Source organism: Pelophylax lessonae (assembly GCF_965119305.1).
Source record: "Pelophylax lessonae genome assembly, chromosome: 2".
Classification (NCBI taxonomy): Eukaryota; Metazoa; Chordata; class Amphibia; order Anura; family Ranidae; genus Pelophylax; species Pelophylax lessonae.
The window spans coordinates 153,911,301-153,932,748 of NC_138769.1; the positions used below are offsets into that span (position 1 = coordinate 153,911,301).

Consider the following 21,448-nt stretch of genomic DNA (forward strand, 5'->3'; position numbering starts at 1 on the left):
AGATAGTACAAACCTTCTATCAGGTTAGTAACGCTTGTGGCTCTAAACTCAGCCAGGGCCTTTGAATGTCTCAGGATCCTCTTAGGGAATGTGGAATCACTATCCAGGTACCGATATCATAGATGGTCCCCAAAATACAAAAGGCTCGCTATCGTATAAAATCCTTAAAAGCTTTATTAATTAGAGGCATAAAACATTGCACTTACATCATGAAGAACATGTACTCAAATTAAGAACAAACCAAGCTGTCTGGCTACTTGAAGCTATCTATCCTTCTGGACTTTGAGAAATGTTGTGACACCAGCGCGTTGCTTTACCCTATGCGTCTCTTCTTAGGAGGACGTCGTCCGGGGCAATATAAACACAAGCTTCTAAAGTGTGTCCCTCAATGGATGAATACAAATGGTTTTTATGCTCTCCATGAAAATCCATTAAAAGACACAGCTTGATGGTATTTAAATAATGTAGGGTTATATTGACTCCCACAAGAGAAATGAACACAAGGCACATAAAATGCAAGCATTGAATGCCTGCCTCTTTAAAGCTTTAACTCCTATCACCTCCCATCTTGCCAGTTGTAGCAGAGAAAACATAAGAGAAATGGATTTTACGGTACGTCAAAACTCCCCTTTTCTCTTTCGTTCATTGATGGACACAGCTCCTGATCTTCTTAACCATTTGGGACGTCCCAAAGCAGTGTTAAATGTGAGGGGTTGGAACAGCAAAAAATAAATTCCCAAAGCTAACTATAGGTCAACCAAAACAACTGGAGCTCACCTGAAAAAAATGCACTCTCAAAGAGGACCAGATCCTGCAAAAAAAACTTGCGGCCAAAGGAAACATCTGCAGATGCCATCACATCCACTTTATAGAACTTTGAAAATGTACACCGACGACCAGGAGGCCGCCTTCCAAACCTGCTTCACTGATGACGGAAAGCCCAGGAGGCACTGAGCGCCGAGTAGACAACACCTTGACAGGGAAAGGAGGAACCTGACCCTGGATGGAATAGACCTGGACCATTGTCTTTCTGATCCATGTGGAAATGGTCGCATAGGAAACGGACAAGCCTTTCCAAGGCCCATCCGTGAGCACAAAAAGCGAGTCTGACTTCCTAAAGGACTCCATAGCTGCCAGGTACACCCTAATTGCCCAGTCCACATCCAAGGCATGCAAAGCAATTTCCTTCGGATTTGTTGGCCTGGGACACAGGGAAGGCAACACAATGTCTTCATTCAAATGAAAATCAGAGACAACCTGAGGAAGGAACGTTTGACAGGGGCGAAGAACCACCTAAATCACTGTGAACCTCCAGTAAGGTGAAGGACAGGATAACGTCGCCAATTCCGACCGCCTGCACACAGAGGTGAAAGCCACCTTTTGGAAGAGCGTAAGCAGAAAATCTCCCGAAGATTCTCAAAAAGAGGCTTCTCAAGGACTAAGAACACCAAATCGAGGTCCCAAGGTTGCAAAAGAGACTGCACTGGAGGTGTCACGTGCCTAACTCCCTGAAGAAAATTACACACCAGGGAGTATGTGGGCAAAGGGCTTTTGAAATAAGACAGCAACCACCAAAACCTGACCCTTGATAGTACTCAAGGCCAGTTTCTGCTTAACCCCCCATTGAAGGAAGGTCAAGATCCGAGCCACCGAACAAGAGCGAGGATGAACCCCAAGAGACTCACACCAAGCAATATACATCTTCCACGTACAATGGTAGATCTTCCTAGAAGTAGGTTTGGACTCACCGACTCAGACAAACCTCTATCCATCAGCACCTGGCGTTCAACAGCCAAGCTGTCAAAGCCAGCGACTGCAAAGCAGGATGAAAAATTGGTCCTTGGGACAGCAGATCCTCCCTGAGAGGAAGCTTCCAAGGAACATCGGCAACCAGCGGCACCAGATCGGCATAACAAGCGAGGCTTGTAACAAGACAGCCATGAATTGCATATGTGAGAAATAATTAAATATTAAATTAATGGGTAAATATTAAAAATATTGGTATGAGGGAATATATTAAGAATGTCTCAAATGTTTCAGATATTTCCGAAAGGATCTGAAAATATCTAAAATATTAAAACTATATTAAGACATCTAAAACCCATTAAAAGGATAAATATACACCATATTAAATATCACCAAGAAAAGTAAAAATAATCAATAGGATAAAAAGATATTGGAGGTAAAACTAAGGACCCTATTAAAAGAGGACTATATGAGCGAACTCGTTTCGATTTCCTCATTTAGGCCGCCCAGGACTAACATGTCTAGAATGTAGATTCAATACGCCTCCCTTTGGCACAGCCGCTTGTAGCGCTCGGCTGGCGCAAAGGTGGCTGGTATGGACTCTATGATCCACACTCTCAGACCAAGGGATGATTTGTCATGTGACAGTAAAAAATGACGTGAAAACGCTGTGCTTGTCCTCCCCTGCTTCTACAAATCTGCGATGTTCCCCAAAACTTTTCGTCAATGGACGAATGGTTCTTCCTACATAAAACTGGCCACACGGGCATGTCAAACAATAGATGACATAGTCCGTGGAACAGTTGTAGAATTTTTGTGATAGGGTATGTTTTGCCCTTGACCTCAAAACTTTTTTGCCCATGGGTTACATGCTTACATGTTAAACATAATGTTTTGCGGCATTGAAACATGCCTATAAGCGGGATAAGACACGGTCTCGCTTGGAAGGATGTAGGTGGGTTTTTCAGTTTACTAGGAGCCACCAAACTCTTAATGTTTCTAGCCTTTCGGTAAGTAACCTTGGGTTTGGAAGGTAAATTATCCTTAAGATGAGGGTCCTCCAGTAAAATCGGCCAATGTTTCGCCAAGACTTGTTCCGTCTTTTTAAATTTGGTGTGAAATTGGGTAATAAATCTCGGCATAGTGATCTCTGTGTTAGGGGTCTTCTTTTCCTTCCATACATAGCCAGTCTTATACGCATCTTGGGCAGAATTTAACAAAGGTTCTGGGAAGGCCTTATCTGTGATTTTTTTCTTTAACATGACACTTTGCTCTACATAATCTCCATCATTGGTACAATTTCTACGAAGTCTGCAGAATTGGCTCTTCGGGATGTTGTTAATCCACCTGGGGTGGTGGCAGCTTTTATAATGCAAAAAAGAATTACCCGCTGTGGGTTTAGTGTAGTTCCTGGCCTCTATTTTACCTTCACAGTGGTAAAGAAGGAGATCCAGGAAGGCCAACTCAGCAGGATGATGGACTTAGGTAAATGATAGACCGTAGTTGTTAGAATTGCAGTGGCTAACAAATTCTGAGAGTAGAGTGTCTGTGCCATTCCAGATTACAATTATGTCGTCTATATACCTCCCATAAAAGATAATATGGGAGGTATACGGATTGGACAGGCCCTTACTGAGTTATCTAAAAATTATGAGTTGATCATTAAAAATGCAGACAAAGGAGGGGGTATAGTCATCCAAGACAGAGTGGACTATCTTATAAAACGATATAACATAACATGACATAAAACTAATTTACTAACAACATTGGCGACGGGATATCACAAACACTTTTCTTTTTACTGAACAGTGCCCCCAACAATCACACCAAACAACATCAAATCAGGCCAAGTTGGAATCAACCTTAAATTTTTTCCATGCAGCCCAAATTTTATCTCCTTTATCAATCTGCCCCTTGGAAATATGAGTAAGATCCTCCATAAGTGCTACAGAATCCACTTTAAGACACCACTCACGAAAGGAGGGTGGTGCCGGTTCTCCCCACCTAGCTGGAATTTCAGCTTCCGCTGCGTTCAGAAGGTGGGGTGTAATGGAACATTTGTATGACCTTAAAGACTGTGGAGTACAGTGGAAAAGAACGCTTCAGGGATCTTGTGGTAAGTTGAAGCCCGTTATCTTAGTGATGGCAGATAATATTTTCTCCCAGTACGGTTTTCGGACATGTCCACCAAATATGTGCATGGGTTGCCACTTGGCCACATTTCCTCCAACTAAGTGGTGATTGTAAAGGAAACATAGCATGTAGTTTTGATGGTGTATAGTGCCACCTTGTTAAAAGTTTGTAATTAACTTCCGCTGTTTTAGTGGATAAAGATGAAGAGAAGGCCATCTGGAGGATCTTCAACCTCTGATTGTCCGACAAAGGACTAGCAAAATCATTCTCCCATTTAGCTAGATATCCCGGATTCTCCGGATAATACAGGCTCAGCAGTACCCTATAGAAAACAGATATAGCATGTTGAGGTGGCTGCTGGGCCTGTAGTATCGCTTCCACAGGGTTAAGATCTGACTCATTACGTAAAGGTTGAGGAAGAGAATTCAAAAAGTTCACCAACTGGCCGTATCTCCATTCGAGAGGGTTGTCGTGGATGTATAATTTCATTTAGGGGTTTAATCTGATTATCCCAAAAAACATGATATATACAAAGCTCTTCTTCAGGAGACCACTGCCGGAAGCCTGAATCTATAAGACCTGGGGGAAACAGAGCATGGCCCACCAAGGGCATAAGAGGTTAATTAAAAGCCCACTTCTTATGTAAAGAATCCCAAATGGCCAGCGTAGAAATAGAAATCAGGGAAATCGAAGGGGTAAAAGATCTATATTTATGTGGTATTCAGGGGGATCTAGAAATATCTACCCCACTTAGATCTCGCTCCACCTGAACCCACAATTTAACCTTATTCATATGTACCAAATCTGCTATTCTTGATAAAGCTACAGCATAGTAGTATAATTTCAATTGGGGCAGAGCGAGGCCCCCCTTCATTTTAGTGCGGAATAAGGTCGACCTAGCGACCCTAGGTTGTTTACCTTTCCAAATAAATTTAGACAATAGTCCTTGTAAGGTTGAAAAAAAACGTATTGGCACTCCCAGCGGCAACATCTGGAATACAAACAAAATTCGGGGTAATACAGACATCTTTACTACATTGATCTTCCCCAGCCATGAGTGTGAAATAGATGACCGTCGCTGGAGGAGATCTTTGATTCCATTTAATAGCGGAATATAGTTATACTGTATCTAAAAAGCTTAGAAATTCTAGGTGTAAGATAAACCCCCAAATATTTCAAATTATGTGATTGCCAACGAAAAGGAAACGATGATTTAATTATACCAGTCTCCGAAGGAGTAGGATTAACATTCATTATTTTGGACTTATTCATGTTAATTTTAAAATTAGAAACCAATTGATAATCAGTTAAGGCCGAAATTAAATTGGGTAGGGAAAAAAAGGTTTTTGGACAAAGAAAAGAATATCATCCGCATATGCGGCATATTTATGTATAGATTGACCAATTTGAATCCCTTTGATGTCTATATTGTTTCTAACTGTAGCTAAAAGGGTTCTAACGAAAGGACAAACAGTAAGGGAGATAGGGGGCACCCCTGTCTAGTTCCATTATATAAAGACAAAGATAACAGATCTTGCAGAGGCCATGCAGTGTCAGCTAACAGACAACCAATGTAGGCATAAAAACCTCAAATATGTGTCAGATCCTGGGAATAGCAAGTAAATGGTGCCTATACCCAAATATATGGGAGAGGCATGCAAAAAACATGACTACAATGCCCCACAAGGATAGCGCACCTACAAAGGCTACCAAACAAAAAAAAAAAATTATTGGACATGTATAACGAGAAAAAATACTGCACGTAGGCCAAACTCCCCAATAAAACACTCACCCCTCATCCCCACCCCTTATTCCCTAAGGACCCCCCCCCCTCCTTAGATCAACCCCTGCTTCCACCTCAGATCAGGGGTTGACATTGGGGGGGGGGGGCTTTGGGAATAGGGAGTGAGGTGGGACCTGGGGTGTGTGAGTTGGGGGATTGAATGAAAGGAGTGATCCATGGGGGGGCAGCCTCCATGCTGCATTTTTTCATATTATACATTTATTTTATTGCTTGGTGTAGGTGCTATATTCTTTGTGGGGTGTTGTTGTAGTCATGATTTTTAAAAAGCCCTTCCCCTATATTTGGGTATAGGCACCATTTACTTGCTTTTCCCAGGATCTGACACATATTTGGGGTTTTTATGCCTACATTGCTTGTCTGTTAGCTGACACTGCATGGCCTCTGCAAGATCTCTTATCCCTGGGAGCAATCTTCTATCCTATCCTTATTATTCATGTCCAATAAATTATTTTTGTGTTTGGTAGCAGGTGCTATGTTCTTTATGGTGTGTTGTGATGACCAATGTAGGCATACTACACAGTGCTATACCAATCCAGAGTTATGAGAATAACTGGAATCTCCTCACTTTAAATGCTAGGAAGCAGATGAGGTAGCATGGGTAATGCATATATCAGGGCATACAGATCTCACAACACAAGGCATCAAATACATCATCCGTCAGGTCCCCTGCTCTGCACACAAACCTGTCCAGCTTCTTGTTGAACCAAAATGGTTAGCAGATCCACATCTGTTGTTCCCCCAAAGCAGACACATGTTGAATTACCTTTGGATACAGAGACCATTCTGCTTGGTCCAGATACTATCTCCTTAGGAAATCTGTCTGCTAACTCTCCACCTCAGGAAAGTGCACCACACAGATCATTGGAACACAAAGCTCTGCCCAAGACAGGATGCACTCTACTCCTGTTGCCATCGCCACACTCCTGGTGCTTACCCGCTGACTGATGTCAGCCACCGCTGTGGCATTTTCAGAATGGACCTGGACCAGATGACTGGTCACAAGGGAGATCTAATGCAGAGACAAATTGTTTGCAACTCCAGAATGTTGACTGGAAGTTTGGACTCCAACCCTGAACAGACAAACCTAAACAAACAGGATCCAGACTCCAACTACCCCCCCCCCCCCCTCGAACCCAGAATGCCACTCCATCATGATAGTCTTTCAATGTTAAGGAAGAGACCAGCCTCTTAAAATACAGGGGTCAAAAGCCACCAGGACAGGGACATCTTGGTTTCACCATCTAAACCATGTTTTCCACATGAAAGACTAGAATTGTCAAACCTTGTGAGGGGGCAAAATGGAACAGCTTTAAAAGGTACCATCAATCCTACACACAGGGAAGACTGATGCCAGGATGGAAGCTGCCTATCTGTTCCTTAGGCTTCTCCTGGGGTACTTATACCTTTATACAAAAAGCAAAAAAGGTGTTAACAAAATGGCCCTACCGTAGTTTCAAAAAGGGAATAAGCAATTCCATGGATGGTATGATATGTCTCACTCAGTGACCGTTGAACAAAGCTAATGTATTGAAAAAAGAAAATGAGGTGAAAGACAAGATGTCTGTCAACCTCAAAAGAGAACAACTAAGGGCACTGAGGAGGCAATAATTGTGTATAAAAAGATAATACATTTATTAGGCACGTATGCCTGAAAAGAACAGGGTGATACAGGTAACAGTGCGTGACACAGCAAAACCATAAAACAGTTAATAAATTCAGACATAATAATGGGATGGTGCACCACAGTTCCCCCTCGTTTGATTCATCCTTGCGCCATCCCATTATTATGTCTGAATATCCCTTTGGAAACCAGTTGTATTTAGCCACATATTGGGACATTATGTAACAGGAACCATCCGGATGTTTTTCTGAAGCAGTCAGCACAGGCTTATTTGCATACATTTTTCATACTCCATTTAGTCCATGGCTATTCAGTACACATGTGGCAGTGGTTTTTAACTGTTTTATGGTTTTGCTGTGTCACGCACTGTTACCTGTATCACCCTGTTCTTTTCAGGCATACGTGCCTAATAAATTTATTATCTTTTTATACACAATTATTGCCTCCTCAGTGCCCTTAGTTGTTCTCTTTTGAGGTTGACAGACATCTTGTCTTTCACCTCATTTTCTTTTTTCAATACTTATACCTTTAGCTTGAAAGGGTTCCTGGTGAAAGTTCAAGTAATCCAAATGATGCAACAAAATCAGAGAAAAAACATCTTGACGTTCAGGATCCATCTAAAGGCCTTCAAGATCCTTAATGTGATTGACAAACTGACATCTAAGGTCAAAAAACTCTCTTTGCAATGATCAGAATTCCTTTGAGAGGTAGAAGGGCCAGAGCTGGATGCAAGGACCTTTGCGAGTACTCTAGGGGACAAGGTAAGGCCCAAAGAAAGAACCACAAACTCATAATGGTGGTCACCCATAGAAAATCAAAGAAAACACTGGTGACCAGGAAAGACATTTGTAAATGTGCATTCCTGATGTAGATGGATGTTTTAAAATCTTGATGAAAGGAAGCAATAACTGCTCAAATAGCATTCATTCAAAATATTTGAGGGCGTATGAATATGATGATGTGTCAAAGACCTCCTTTGGGTTTTGGTACTGTAAAAAGGTTTAAATGAAATTAGGAGAAAAAAAAACCCTTCTGCGTATAGTAGTTATTTGTGCTTGTAATTCAATTAAGAGGAAAATCATAAAAAGAAGTGGATAAAAGGAATGCTGTAAATGCTCTTTTTTATGAAGCGGGTGACATACTTGTCAGCCAACCACGTCATTTTCTGCTGAACATATTAATCACACTAACTGAGGTACTGGTATCATCAACTATGCATGTAAAGTACTAATACAATGTGTTTGCAGAGTACAGTCATGTGTCCCCAAAAGTTCCCTGGGGACTAAGATGAATTGACAGCTTGTATCCATATAATTACTAGATTCTTAGTCCTTGTTAATAGGACTAAACTTCTTCCAACTGATAAGGTTTGAGTAAAACTCTACTGTTTAAGAAAGGGAACAACAACCCCCAAGTTCAACAATCCTTAACACAGCTGAAAGGAATTTCTTTGTCATTCCTGAGATACAAAGCCAAAAAAACTGAGGTGGAGGACAGAAGCAAATTTCTGTTTCGTAACTTGTGGAGACCACCAAGGTGGAGCTGGTGGGGCATACCATCATTCTGAAGCGGATATAGCTGCAGGTTTGGAGTTCCTTGATTGCCGGGTGTCCTAAATTCTTGGAAGTTGAGAAGTTGAAAGATTCGTAAGTCCAGGAACTGAAACCTCACTTGGAGGAACAAAAGGAACATTTTGATGTAGGATAAAAAGGTGTCAACCGGATCTGTGGATCCTTACTTGTACATAGGTGGGGTGACTGAGTACTCTTATCCCTGTAGCCCTTTTAATGATATCCATCCAGTGAAGGGTAATTGTAACAAGCCCTTCTTACACTGTTGCTTTACACTTCAGCCAGATTGCTCTGCGAATCTGAACCAAAGAAAGGCCAGAAATTGAGCCAGTATGCCATCAGGCATTAAATGTGACAGTCTATTGGCCAACGCAGTAAAAAAAAATGAGGACCAACATTGGCAGCCACCTGATCCCTACCTTGAGATTTGGACCAAGTAGCTAAAGTCTAGGAAGTGAAAACAGTAGCTGAATGCCTGATCTAGCTAAAAACAGTACGGCCGCTCCGTGTGAGAGCTCCGCTGCGGTCCTTTTTTTTTTTTCCACGGAGCGGATGACATTTCTGTCATCCGCTCCGTATGCCCGCATATCATCCCATCCGTTTGCGGATGATATGCGGACATAATGTAAGTCTATGGGGGTTTGTGGATGTCAGCGGATGACACCGCTGACATCCGATTTTCCTTCCTTTCCGTTTTTTGAACGGAACAAAAATAGGGTTTTGTTCAGTTCCAAAAAACGGAACAGAACTGACAGGAAGAAAATCGGATGTCAGCGGATGGTATTCCGCTGACATCCGCAATGCCATAGACTTACATTATGTCCGCAAAAAAATAGAATGATTTGCGGACATGTGAAAAGGGCCCTAAGAGGATGAAAAAAGTGCTTCTAGCTTTTTGTCAGTAGGGTCCTTACATGATACGGCATCTTTGAAAGTTTTTAACTGAGACATAAAACCTTCATAAAAAAAAGTCACACTTAGTGGAATAGGAAGGGGGAGGAAGACAAGCTGAAGCAAAATCAGAAATAGTCCCCGACAGAGACTTTTTAGACATAAAAATACACAATATTTTTCTGTGCCAATCTTCACCTGTTAACACTCCAAACAATATCAACAGTACAAGGTGCATTTGTAGATGCAGAGTGATTGCCCTTCAACTTGGAAACAGACATGTTGCTTACATTCAAGTGGAGAAAGAACTTTGAATGCCTTAGGAATGCTCACAGACCCGGAGTGGTGTATTAAAGCTGAAAATGCACATAATTATACAGCAGGGTTGTGATACAATAAATAAAAGCAGATGTCTGTGTCCTCAGACAAATGTCTCAGCTACTTCAGACCCTTTTTAAAAGGCAAATGCAGCTTTTAAAGAAAAACAAAAAGGTAATTGCTTGGATTTATACACATTGTAATGAAACTACCCTAACTGCTCTTGAAGATAGGAGTATGTACTTTTATGGTCATAAGTAATATTTTGATAAAAACACAGATGTGACTACAAAACAGGAATGAAAAACAGGAAAAAATGTGTAATATTGTCTGGTCTTAATGTGGAGCTTTTATTTCTCTTCTGTTTCCAGATTATGCAGCTGCCACTCAGTGGAGGAATCAGCATCATGTTCTTTCTGCCTCTTACCGTAACCCAGAACCTTACCCTGATTGAAGAGGGTCTAACATCTGAATTTGTCCATGATATAGACCGGGCATTACAGTCAGTCACCATCAAGCTTAGTTTACCAAAACTGAAGCTGGAATACGAGGCAGAACTTGGTAGCGCATTACAAGATATAAGTATGTTTTTATTTTAGAATGCCTTACAAAACTGTTTAAACTATGCCACATGGTACCTTTTATATTCTGTGTTCAACTCCTCACAGCACTTGCTGAAATTCAGAAGGTTCTCATTCCACGTGTAACAGTACTCAGACCTTAGGTGGGGAAGCATGCCTTAACCTTTACAGATATTGATCTTCAATAAGTCAGTATCTACATAGATACCAAGGCTGGCTAAAGCAGCTTTTTAAAAGGGAAGTGTGGATGTGTAAAAAAATAAAAAATACTCACCTTAGTGCTGCAGCTGTCCCCTGCCGGTGTTGTACCGATAACTCCAACTTGCCAAAATCTCCACCACATCACTTCCAGTGACTCTACACCAGGACTAATTGGAGATTTCGAACACTTGGTGTTTTCACAGAATACTGGCAGCCTATAGACCCCGTTACATGCTATAAGTGGACATTGTTAGTCTGCCCGCTAGTTGTCGCCGCCTTGAAGGTGGCCATGTTGTTGGTTACTAAGGCAGACTAAAAATGTACACTCATACTGTGTACTGTAGTGTATATGTTCTGTAAAAACACTAAGTGGTCGAAATCTCCAATTATTCCTGATGTAGAGTCACCGGAAGTGACATGGTTGGAGTTCGACAAGTTGGAATTTTCCGCAGAACACACTAAGGCTGAGAACTGAGCAATCACATGACTGCGGATTCCTCAATTCTTGGACTTCACAGAGCAGAGAGAGGCAACTGTCAGTCACCGCACTCTGCTCTGCCCCTCACTGTAACCCCAGGCTGGGAAGGGGGTGGGAGCAGCTGTCTCAGACTCTCAGGGACTTGCAGAGAGGCTGAGCCAACTGCTGATCAGTCATCTAGATAAACCAGGACAATATGGTTGGTATCCATACAGAGCCTGGAGCAGCTCTGTGACATCAGCCAACAGCAGGATTTAGCCCGCTGTCAGCTGATTCTAGGTCAAATGAGAGCACAAATAAGTGCACTCCTGTGACCCACAAGAGAAGAATGGCCAAGAAAAAGGTTTGATCATACTTCTCTTTTAAAAGAGTAGGACAAAGAGTAAAGGGTTCCATTTTGCATCTTATTATTTCTACTATCTTTTTGTCACATCACTAGGATATACTTATAAGGATATAGAAAGTACTTATTTATTCAAGACTTAAAGTGGTTGTAAACCCTTAGATATTTGCATTGAAGTAACTGGCCTCAAGCGCTACACAAAGATAAAACACATCCTTCTACATAAGCTGTACCTGTTTATCCACCAGTCTTCTCTACATCTGTTCAAAATCTAGAAATTTATAAAGCTTCTCTGGGTTCAGGAAAAAGGGAGCTGAGAGTTGAAGTAACACTCTGCAGAGCGCAGTGAGGAGAGCTCTGAGAGCTGATTGGAGGGAAAGGGGAAACACCCCCTTCACACAGGAACATATTTGAGGCTGTCAGTCAGCTGGAGGTCCCTCCCATGTCATCATTTTTCCCTTGGTGTCTGGAAAGCTTGTCAGAAGTGATTCATGCTGATAGCAGAGGAATGAAGCAGCAGACAGAAATGCTCTTAATTTAGAAAAGGATATACTAAAGAGGGATAAGCTTTGTTCACATTTCACGTCTGAGGTTTACAACCACTTTAATATTGGTGCATGGTCCATGTAAACACTTTAACAAAAAAAAGATCTACTAGCTTTTTTGATATGTAGGAATATAGAACCAAAATATTAAGGCTAATGGTATAGCATATACATGTTAAAACAGATAGTGATCCACTGTCCACACGTTAGGTGTAAAATTAGTAACCTCCTCTGAAACCTATAAAATAAGTTCCTCCTTCCACACGTCAAACTGAAAATCGTTTATTGAAGAATGTATTAGTAACAGCTGAATTCAGAACACATTTGAGGATTCGGGAGCAAGTAAAACAGATGATTATTATTAGTGTGTTTTGACATCTGTGCTGATTATATATTCGCTCAATGGTGTTTTACACATTAGCTTGAACTACAACTGTAATCAAATTACAAATTCTCAGGCTTCATGTACAAAATTGAAGGCATGTGTCTGAATTACAAATAGATTCCCCATAGAAAAACTGGATTTTTGACTTACAGTAAAATCCTTTTCTCTGAAGTTCATTAACAGACACAGCTTGATATTCTTCTTAACCATTTGGGTTCTGCTGCCCCTTACAAGAGTGGGAGACTAGGCAGGAAAAATCTTTAAAACGCCTATGGGGCAGTCCCTGTAGGCATACACCCACTCACTGTGCTATAGGATTCAGTTTTTTTGCAAGCCGCGTCAGAAGAAAAAAACCCAACCCACTCAGAAATAGAGGGGCGGGTGCTGCATCTGTCAATGAACTTCAGAGAAAAGGATTTTACAGTAAGTCAAAAACACAGTTTTCTCTATCGTTCATTAACAGACACAGCTCCATACTCTTCTTAACCATTGGGAAGTCCCAAGGCGGTATTTGCATGAGGGGTGGGAAAACAACACAGAAAGAACGCAATTCCCCAAAGGCTAAACTTAGCCAACCAGGTAACATGGGGCTCACCTAGAAACAACATACACCCTCAAAGAGAAAAAATTGCTCTTTTAAAACGGCAGCCTGCAAAACCTTGCGGCCAAAAGAAGCATCCGAGGATGCCATCACATCTACTTTGCAGAATTTAGTGAACGTGTGCACAGACGACCAAGTTGCCGTCTTGCAAACTTGTATTGCTGACGTCTGATGGCCAAAGGCCAAAGAGGCACTCAGCGCCTTAGCAGAATGTGCCTATACAGGGAAAGGTGGAACCTGACCCTTATGTGAATACACCTGTACCACCGTCTTCCTGATCCATTTGGATATGGTCGCAGCAGATGCAGCCAATCCCTTCTGAGGACCTTCCGTGAAGGCAAAAGGAGAGTCTGATTTCCTGAAAGACTCAGTAACCGCCAGACAAAAAATTGCTCGAACCACAGCCAAAAAATGCAAGGCAATCTCCTAGGGATGCTTTGGCTTAGGACAGAGTGAAGGCAGCACAATGTCTTCATTCAATGGAAATCAGGAACCACCTTAGGAAGAAACGACTGATTAGGTCGAAGTGACGAATGATTAGGTCGAAGTACCACTTAATCTCTGTGGACCACCAGAGAAAGAGAACGGCAGGACAGCACTGCCCATTCAGACACTCCGTGAGCAGAGGTAATAGCCACTAAAAAGGCTACCTTCTGTGACAGTGTTAGCAGAGTTATCTCCTTAAGTTCTTAAAGGGAGGTTTTTGAAGAACAGACAGTACCAAGTTAAGATCCCACAGAGGTAATGGGAACAGTATCAGAGGAGCCACATGATGAACTCCCTGGATAAAAAAGTGCGAATCAAAAAATGCGCTAAAGGGCATTGAAAAAATACCGCCAAAGCCGACACCTGGCCTTTAATAGTACCCAAGGCCAACCGCTGCTCAATCCCTCTTTGGAGGAAAGCCAATGTCCTAGCCACTGAAAAGGAGCGTGGATGCATCTAAATCGATTCACACCATGAGATGTACGATTTCCACGTACGATGATAAATCTTCCTGGAAGTAGATTTTCTAGCCTGCAACAGTGTAGGAATGAATAAATCAAAGCAGCACTGATAAAACAATATAAAGTGCGAATCAATGCGCTTTATACATGCACTATTTTTGCACAATTTTTATAAATTTTTCCTATTTTTTTAACACATATGCACTTTGTACATGCATATTTTTGCACATGCGTTTTTTGTATATGTTTTCATATATATGCACATGATGCACTTTATTTACATAGTTTTGCATATGCACTCGCTTATCATTGCAAAGTGTATATTGGTTTGATTTTCACCCATGCGTATTTGCACAATTTTTGCATTTGTTTGCACAATTTACTGGGTTTGCCTTTACGTAAGCATTGATTTGCACTTTATATTGTTTCATCAGCGCTGCATTGATTTATTAATTTCTTTTCACAAATTGTCGTTTGTTTTTGCTGGCTGCTGTTTTTAAGTGTTTCGTGCAGTATACATTTCCAAAAAACAGTGTAGGAATCAGTCAGAGTCAGAAAGACCCCTATCCTTTAATACATGGCTTTCAACAGCCGCGCCGTTAAAGCCAGCGACTGTAGAGCCGGGGTATGCCCAATGGCTCTGTTTTGTATGTTGTTATAAAAAACTCAAAAAATAAAATTTTCAAAGAAAAAAAAGCCAGCGACTGTAAAGCAGGATGGAAGATCTTCCCTTGAGACAACAGATCTTCCCTGAGAGGAAGTCTCCAAGGAGCATCGGCGAACAAACTTACCAGATCTGCATACCAAGAAAGGTGAGGCCAGTCTGGGGCCACCAGAATGACCGGAATCTCTTCCACCTCTATTCTGCACAGAAGCCTCAGCAGAAGTTTCAGCAGAGGAAACGCATAGATCAGTCAATACTGACCCCAAGGAGCCACCAGTGCGTCTGTGGCATCGGCCAGAGGATCCCGAGACCTGGCCACAAACCTCTGTACCTTCTTGTTGAGCCTGGAGGCTAACAGGCCCACATTGCGTGTCCCCCACCGGACATACAGCAGGTGAAACACCTCTCGGTGAAGGGACCATTCCCCCTGATCCAACACCTGACGATCAAGTAATCTGCCTGCCAATTTTCCAGGAATATGCACGGCGGAGAGGGCTGGAACCAAATTTTCTGCCCATTTTAGGATCATGGCCACCTCCCGAGCCGCCAGGACACCCTTGGTGCCCCCTTGATGATGGACGTAAGCCACTGCTGTGGCACTGTCTGATTGAATCTGAACCGGACAGCTTTTCAGACGATTTATCCAGTGACTCAAGCAAAGCTTTATCGCTCTGAGTTCCAGAATATTGATAGGAAGTCTGGACTCCGGGCCAAGAAACGCAGCCAACACAGAAGAGCACTTCTTGCGTTTCGACTCAACCGAATCAGATTGTCCAAAGATTTTGGATCCTTGTTCCACTTGAGAAGAATACCCCTTTGCAGAGGTCTCCTGTGGAACTGAGCAATCGAAACCACCCCAAAGGTAGACACCATCAGGCCTAGAGCTTGCATGCAAGTCCGCAGTGAGGACAGAGTGCTAGATAACAGCAACCAAATTGCCCTCTGCAACTTTTGTAGCTTTTCTGGGCGAAGAAACACTCTCGCAGAGGCTCCAGTCCAGAGTCAATCCCAGAAAAAACATTTAAAAGGCTGAGACCAGAGCAGATTTTGTGAAATTGATGGTCCAACGAACTCTTGCAGAGTCTGTACAGTGATTGACAGAACTGAGTAGGAGTCTGTTCTTAAGAGGAGATCGTCCAGGTACCCTAGTACCGCAATCCCCCGCTGTCACAGTAATGCCAATACTGGAGCCAACACGTTGGTGAAGACCCTGGGGGCGGAGGCGAGACCAAAGGGTAACGCCACAAATTGATGATGTTCCTCTTCTACAACGAAGAGAAAATGCTTGTGTCCAGCGTAAATAAGGGTGTGCCGATATGCGTACTCGATATTTATAGAGGCCAAAAAGTCCCCTTAGTGTAGGATTGCCACTACCGTGCGCAAAGACTCCATTCAAAACCTCTGTACCCACACAAAGTGATTTAGAGCCTTGGGGTCAAGAATTGGACACACTTTCTCTTCTTTACTGGGAACAGTAAAAAGGTTTGAATAAAACCCTTAAAAGCGTTCCCAAGAGGGAACCGGCACAATCACCCTTTGCGACAGCAGATCTTGTACTGCCTCTCGTAGATCCCTTAACCGATCTGAAGATAGGCATAGATTGGACAGGAAGAATCGGTCCGACGGTCAGGACCTGAATTCGATCTTGTAACCCGATCGGAGCAGCTTGTGGGCCCATTTGTCCTGAATCAAGGAGGTCCCTGGTTCCGGACAGAAAAGGAAGACGTCCCCCCCACCCCAGATACGGGTGAGGGCGTCCCTTCATGCAGACGGAGATTTGGCTGCAGATCTGGAGGAGCCTATTCTCGGCTTAGCCGACCACGTCTTCTTGGAACCCCCAATGGCTTAGGTCCTTTCTCCTGCGTGCCAAGGCACGAAGGGGCTGCCTGTGTGCTGAAAAATAAGGGCCCCGTCTATTACGCGGTGACTTGCCCTTAGCGGATAGAGGAAGAAGAGTACTCTTCCCACCTGTGAGTCCTTTGAGAAGTTCATCCAACAAAGACCCAAATAGGCAGTCCCCCATAAAGGGGAGATCTGATAGAGCCTTTTTAGAAGCCTGGCCCACAGACCAGCTTTTTAGCCACACCATGCGTGGTTACCATTATTGCGTTTAGAACAACAACAAAAGTGAGTACCTTTGCCGCTTTTAGGGGATCTGCAGGCCCCCGAGGGGACTGGCACTCCCCATGTTAAAATTTTCTGCACCGATGCAATCAGTGCATCCACGAGCACCCTTGCATACTCATGTGCAGTAAAAAAGGAATCATCTTCACTGCAGAGCACCAAAACTGCGGGGATGCAGACCCAGTAGAGTTGCTATATACTAAGCTCACCCTGAGAACATAACAAGTAGGGGAGGTCGCCGACCACAGTCCCGCAAGGAGATGCGCCGGCCAAAGTTCCACAAAAAGACCACTATTAGACCTAAGGATCGCCCACCATAAATGACATAGCCCCCATAGGGGAACAGGGGGCCCGCTGTGATGCAGACGCGCAGGCAGAGTACCCCCACACAACAATGCTCCCACGGCGCCCCCGGTTCAAGGGGGACACCAGGCAGTCCATATGTCCACCCCCCTGGGGGGGCGGGTGGAAGCCCATTCGCTGCTTTATCATCCCCGTCAGCAGCTCAAACAGCCTGGTCAACAGCTCGGTCAGCAGCTCGGACAGCCAGCCGAGAGTAGGGCCCGATCCGGTCGCGTGTCCACCGTCAGCTCTGTCAGCTTGATCAGCAGCTCGGTTAAGTGCTCGGACAGACTGGTCAGTAAAGCCCCGTACACACACGTCATACAAAAGTTCGTCTTTTCTCCCCGGGATGTCGGTGTCTGTTGAAAAGTGCAAAGACAGCACAAGGACAGCACAAGAATTTTGTCCGCAGACTTCAGCTGACTGCAGAAGTGATGTCATGTAATGGTTAACTTTCCCTGTGTTTTTTATTTTCTGAGCATGCCCAGTCTTGCAAATCTGCGGTCTGTCGGCTGATTTCTGTACTGACAGGCGAACAATTGTCCGTTCTGGTGTCTGCAGACAAAAATTTTCATGTTTGCAAGAAAGACTCTTGTCCGCGGATTGTGTGCAGACATCTGTCGGAGGCACCATACTAACACGCATACAATCGGCAGATCTTTCGTCCGCCGACGTTTGTATGACGACGATCTGCGTGTGTGTACGGGGCTTAACTCAGACAGCCAGCTCCATCAGCCGTGAGTTGGTCGCAAGCCGCGACCTCAATTTTTGGCCCAATCCGGCCACGTGAGGCATCTGCCGGTCAGCTTGGTCAGGCACCTCATCTCAGTCAGGCACTCGGTCAGGTACCCGGACAGCCACGAGTAGCCGCAAAGCCCCGGACTAAAGTTTCGGCCTGACCAAGACACGTGAAGCTCAGACCCACAGATGAAGAAACATCAGCTCCCCCCAAGCCTATAACCACCGCAGGGAGCCCAAAGGACCTCCGCGCCCCAGTCACTAACCCCTGGGGGGACTGGGAACTTGCCTAAAGACCCCCCCGTGTAAGATCCGGACAGCAACAACCGCATCCACGCCCCCTTACTGGAGCAAGTGGATCCGGACAGTCTGACCATCCCAAAGAGGGGCCTACGTCCACCCCAAGATCGCAAGGGCTATGGGGGGGACGGACGGACACTACTTACCATACCAAGGACAATGGGGTGGGGACCACTCCATGCAGACTACCTCTCCACTTGCGGTGGGGATGCTGACGGCCAAGGGGCATGCTGTGACTCAGATCGAACCAGGTTGTGTGTGTCCCGGCGAGGTGTTTTATTTGCGGACCAGCCCCCATCCATTGGGGCTCTGTTGTGATGAGGCCTAGCGCTGTGCTATAACCTGCACATGCTCGCTGGCCAGACTAGGAGACCTTAAGGATCTAGGATATCCAGTCTGAAACCCAGTCCGGCTGTTGATTGCAGTTCTCTCAGGAACATAACTAGCTAAAAAATTTAATTTTTTTTTAAAAAATGTTCCCTTTAAAATAAAAAAACAAGCTAAGACCGAAGCCCCAGCCGGGAATTAGGTCCTACTCCTAAACTAGGCAGAAATAAACAATCCTATAGCAGAGTGAGTGGGTGTATGCCTTTAGGAACTGTCCCATAGGCGTGGTAAAGATTTTTCCTGCCTAGTGTCCTACTCCTGTAGGGGACAGCATAACCCAATAGTTAAGAAGAATATGGAGCTGCGTCTGTCAATGAACAATAGAGAAATAAAAATTTTAATATCTGCGCTTACATCCAAAAAAATAGCAACTAAAATGTGAGACAAACACAAAAAGCAATAAAAAAAGTTGCGACTTTTAACACAAAAAGGTGAAAATTTCTCTACCAGAAAAAAAATTGGCCTCTTACCAAAGAATAGGGACCTGTACGGTCAATGACACATGTGGCTCAACCTCGCCAGGGCCCCTTGAGTGCAGAGGAACCTCGAGTATAGTCCTGAGTGTCGGGTCCACACATCCACCTCCACAGTATCAAAAGGGTATCGCTCCCCATAGAAAAAAACAGTAAATCCGCCATAGTGCAAAAACGTACCAATATTTAGCAATTCCATATAAGATGCACATGTTAATCGAAAAAGCCCGCCGGCTTTTCTAAAACTCGCCTGTCCTTCCGGGAGACTGCAGTGAGGTCAATGCGTCGCGACCCTGAATTGCTGTAAGTGCATTCTTATACTTTTTACAATAAATACTGCTACATTTTTACACTATGGCGGATTTGACCTTTGATAGCACAGAGCTCTGAAGGTACGGCACGGGAATATATCGTCCCTTCAGAGCGCATGTGCCGGTGATGTCCCTGGCTGCATTCGGTGTGAATATCTCCTACACAGTGCAAATTTAGGAGATATTCACTGTACTTACAGTATCTCACAAAAGTGAGTACACCCCTCACATTTTAGTAAATATTTTATTATATCTTTTAATGTGACAACACTGAAGAAATTTCACTTTGCCACATTGTAAAGTAGGGAGTGTACAGCTTGTATAACAGTGTAAATTTGCTGTCCTCCCAAAAATAACTCAACACACAGCCACTAATGTCTAAACCACTGGCAAAAAAAGTGAGTAAACCCCTAAGTCAAAATGTCCAAATTGGGCCCAAGTAGCCATTTCCCTCCCCGGTGTCATGTGACTCGTTAGTGTTACAAGGTCTCAGGTGTGAATGGGCAGCAGGTGTGATCAATTTGGTGTTATCGCTCTCACTCTCTCATACTGGTCACTGGAAGTTCAACATGGCACCTCATGGCAAAGAACTCCCTGAGGATCTGAAAAAAGAATTGTTGCTCTACATAAAGATATACCTAGGCTATAAGAAGATTGCCAAGACCCTGAAACTGAGCTGCAGCACGTTGGCCAAGACCATACAGCGGTTTAACAGGATAGGTTCCACTCAGAACCGGCCAAATTATGGTCAACCAAAGAAGTTAAGTGCACGTGCTCAGCGTCATATCCAGAGGTTGACTTTGGGAAATAGACGTGCTGCCAGCATTGCTGCAGAGGTTGAAGGGGTGGGGGGTCAGCTTGTCAGTGCTCAGACCATACGCTGCAAACTGCATCCAATTGGTCTGCATGGCTGTCATCACAGAAGGAAGCCTCTTCTAAAGATGATACACAAGAAAGCCTGCAAACAGTTTGCTGAAGACAAGCAGACTAAGGACATGGATTACTAGAACCATGTCCTGTGGTCTGATGAGACCAAGATAAACTTATTTGGTTCAGATGGTGTCAAGCGTGTGGGGCGGCAACTAGGTGAGAAGTACAAAGACAAATGTATCTTGCCTACAGTCAAGCATGGTGGTAGGAGTGTCATGGTATGAGTGCTGCCGGCAATTGGGAGCTACAGTTCATTGAGGGACGATGAATGCCAACATTTACTGTGACTTACTGAGGCAGAGCATGATCCCCTCCCTTCAGAGACTGGGAGGCAGGGCAGTATTCCAACATAACAACCCTAAACATACCTCCAAGATGAGTACTGCCTTGCTAAAGAAGCTGAGGGTAAAGGTGATGGACTGGCCAAGCATGTCTCCAGACCTAAACCCTATTGAGCATCTGTGGGGCATCCTCAAACAGAAAGTGGAGGAGCCCAAGGTCTCCAACATCCACCAGCTCGGTGATGTCATGGAGGAGTAAAAGAGGACTCCAGTGGCAACCTATGAAGTTCTGGTGAACTCCATGCCCAAGAGTGTTAAGGCAGTGATGGAAAATAATGGTGGCCACACAAAATATTTACACTTTGGGCCCAATTTGGACATTTTGACTTAAGGGTGTACTAACTTTTGTTGCCAGCGGTTTATACATTAATTGCTGGGAGTTATTTTGAGGGGACAGCAAATATTCACTGTTATACAAGCTGTACACTCACTACTTTACATTGTAGCAAAGTGTCATTTCTTCAGTGTTGTCACATGAAAAAATATAATAAAAATATTGACAAAAATGTGAGGGGTGTACTCGCGTTTGTGAGATACTGTAATTTTGATACTCAGCACAAATTTACTTGTTTTTTAATCCTCTACACATAATGCATAAAACCTAATTGGATGCTAGAAGCAATTCCTATTATAATGTGCAAATATTTATGATGCACCTACTCATACTGTGCTT

The 21,448-nt window shown here is 43.7% G+C and overlaps 1 protein-coding gene across 1 annotated transcript in view; it reads left to right on the plus strand.

Annotated features, from left to right (window-relative positions):
- Window positions 1–21,448, plus strand: part of SERPINF1 (serpin family F member 1) — a 91,071-nt gene that overhangs the window by 68,678 nt on the left and 945 nt on the right. The window contains exon 7 of the mRNA XM_082244721.1: window positions 10,456–10,666. Within this exon, the coding sequence (XP_082100847.1) occupies window positions 10,456–10,666 (211 nt within the window). The remainder of the gene's footprint in view (window positions 1–10,455; window positions 10,667–21,448) is intronic.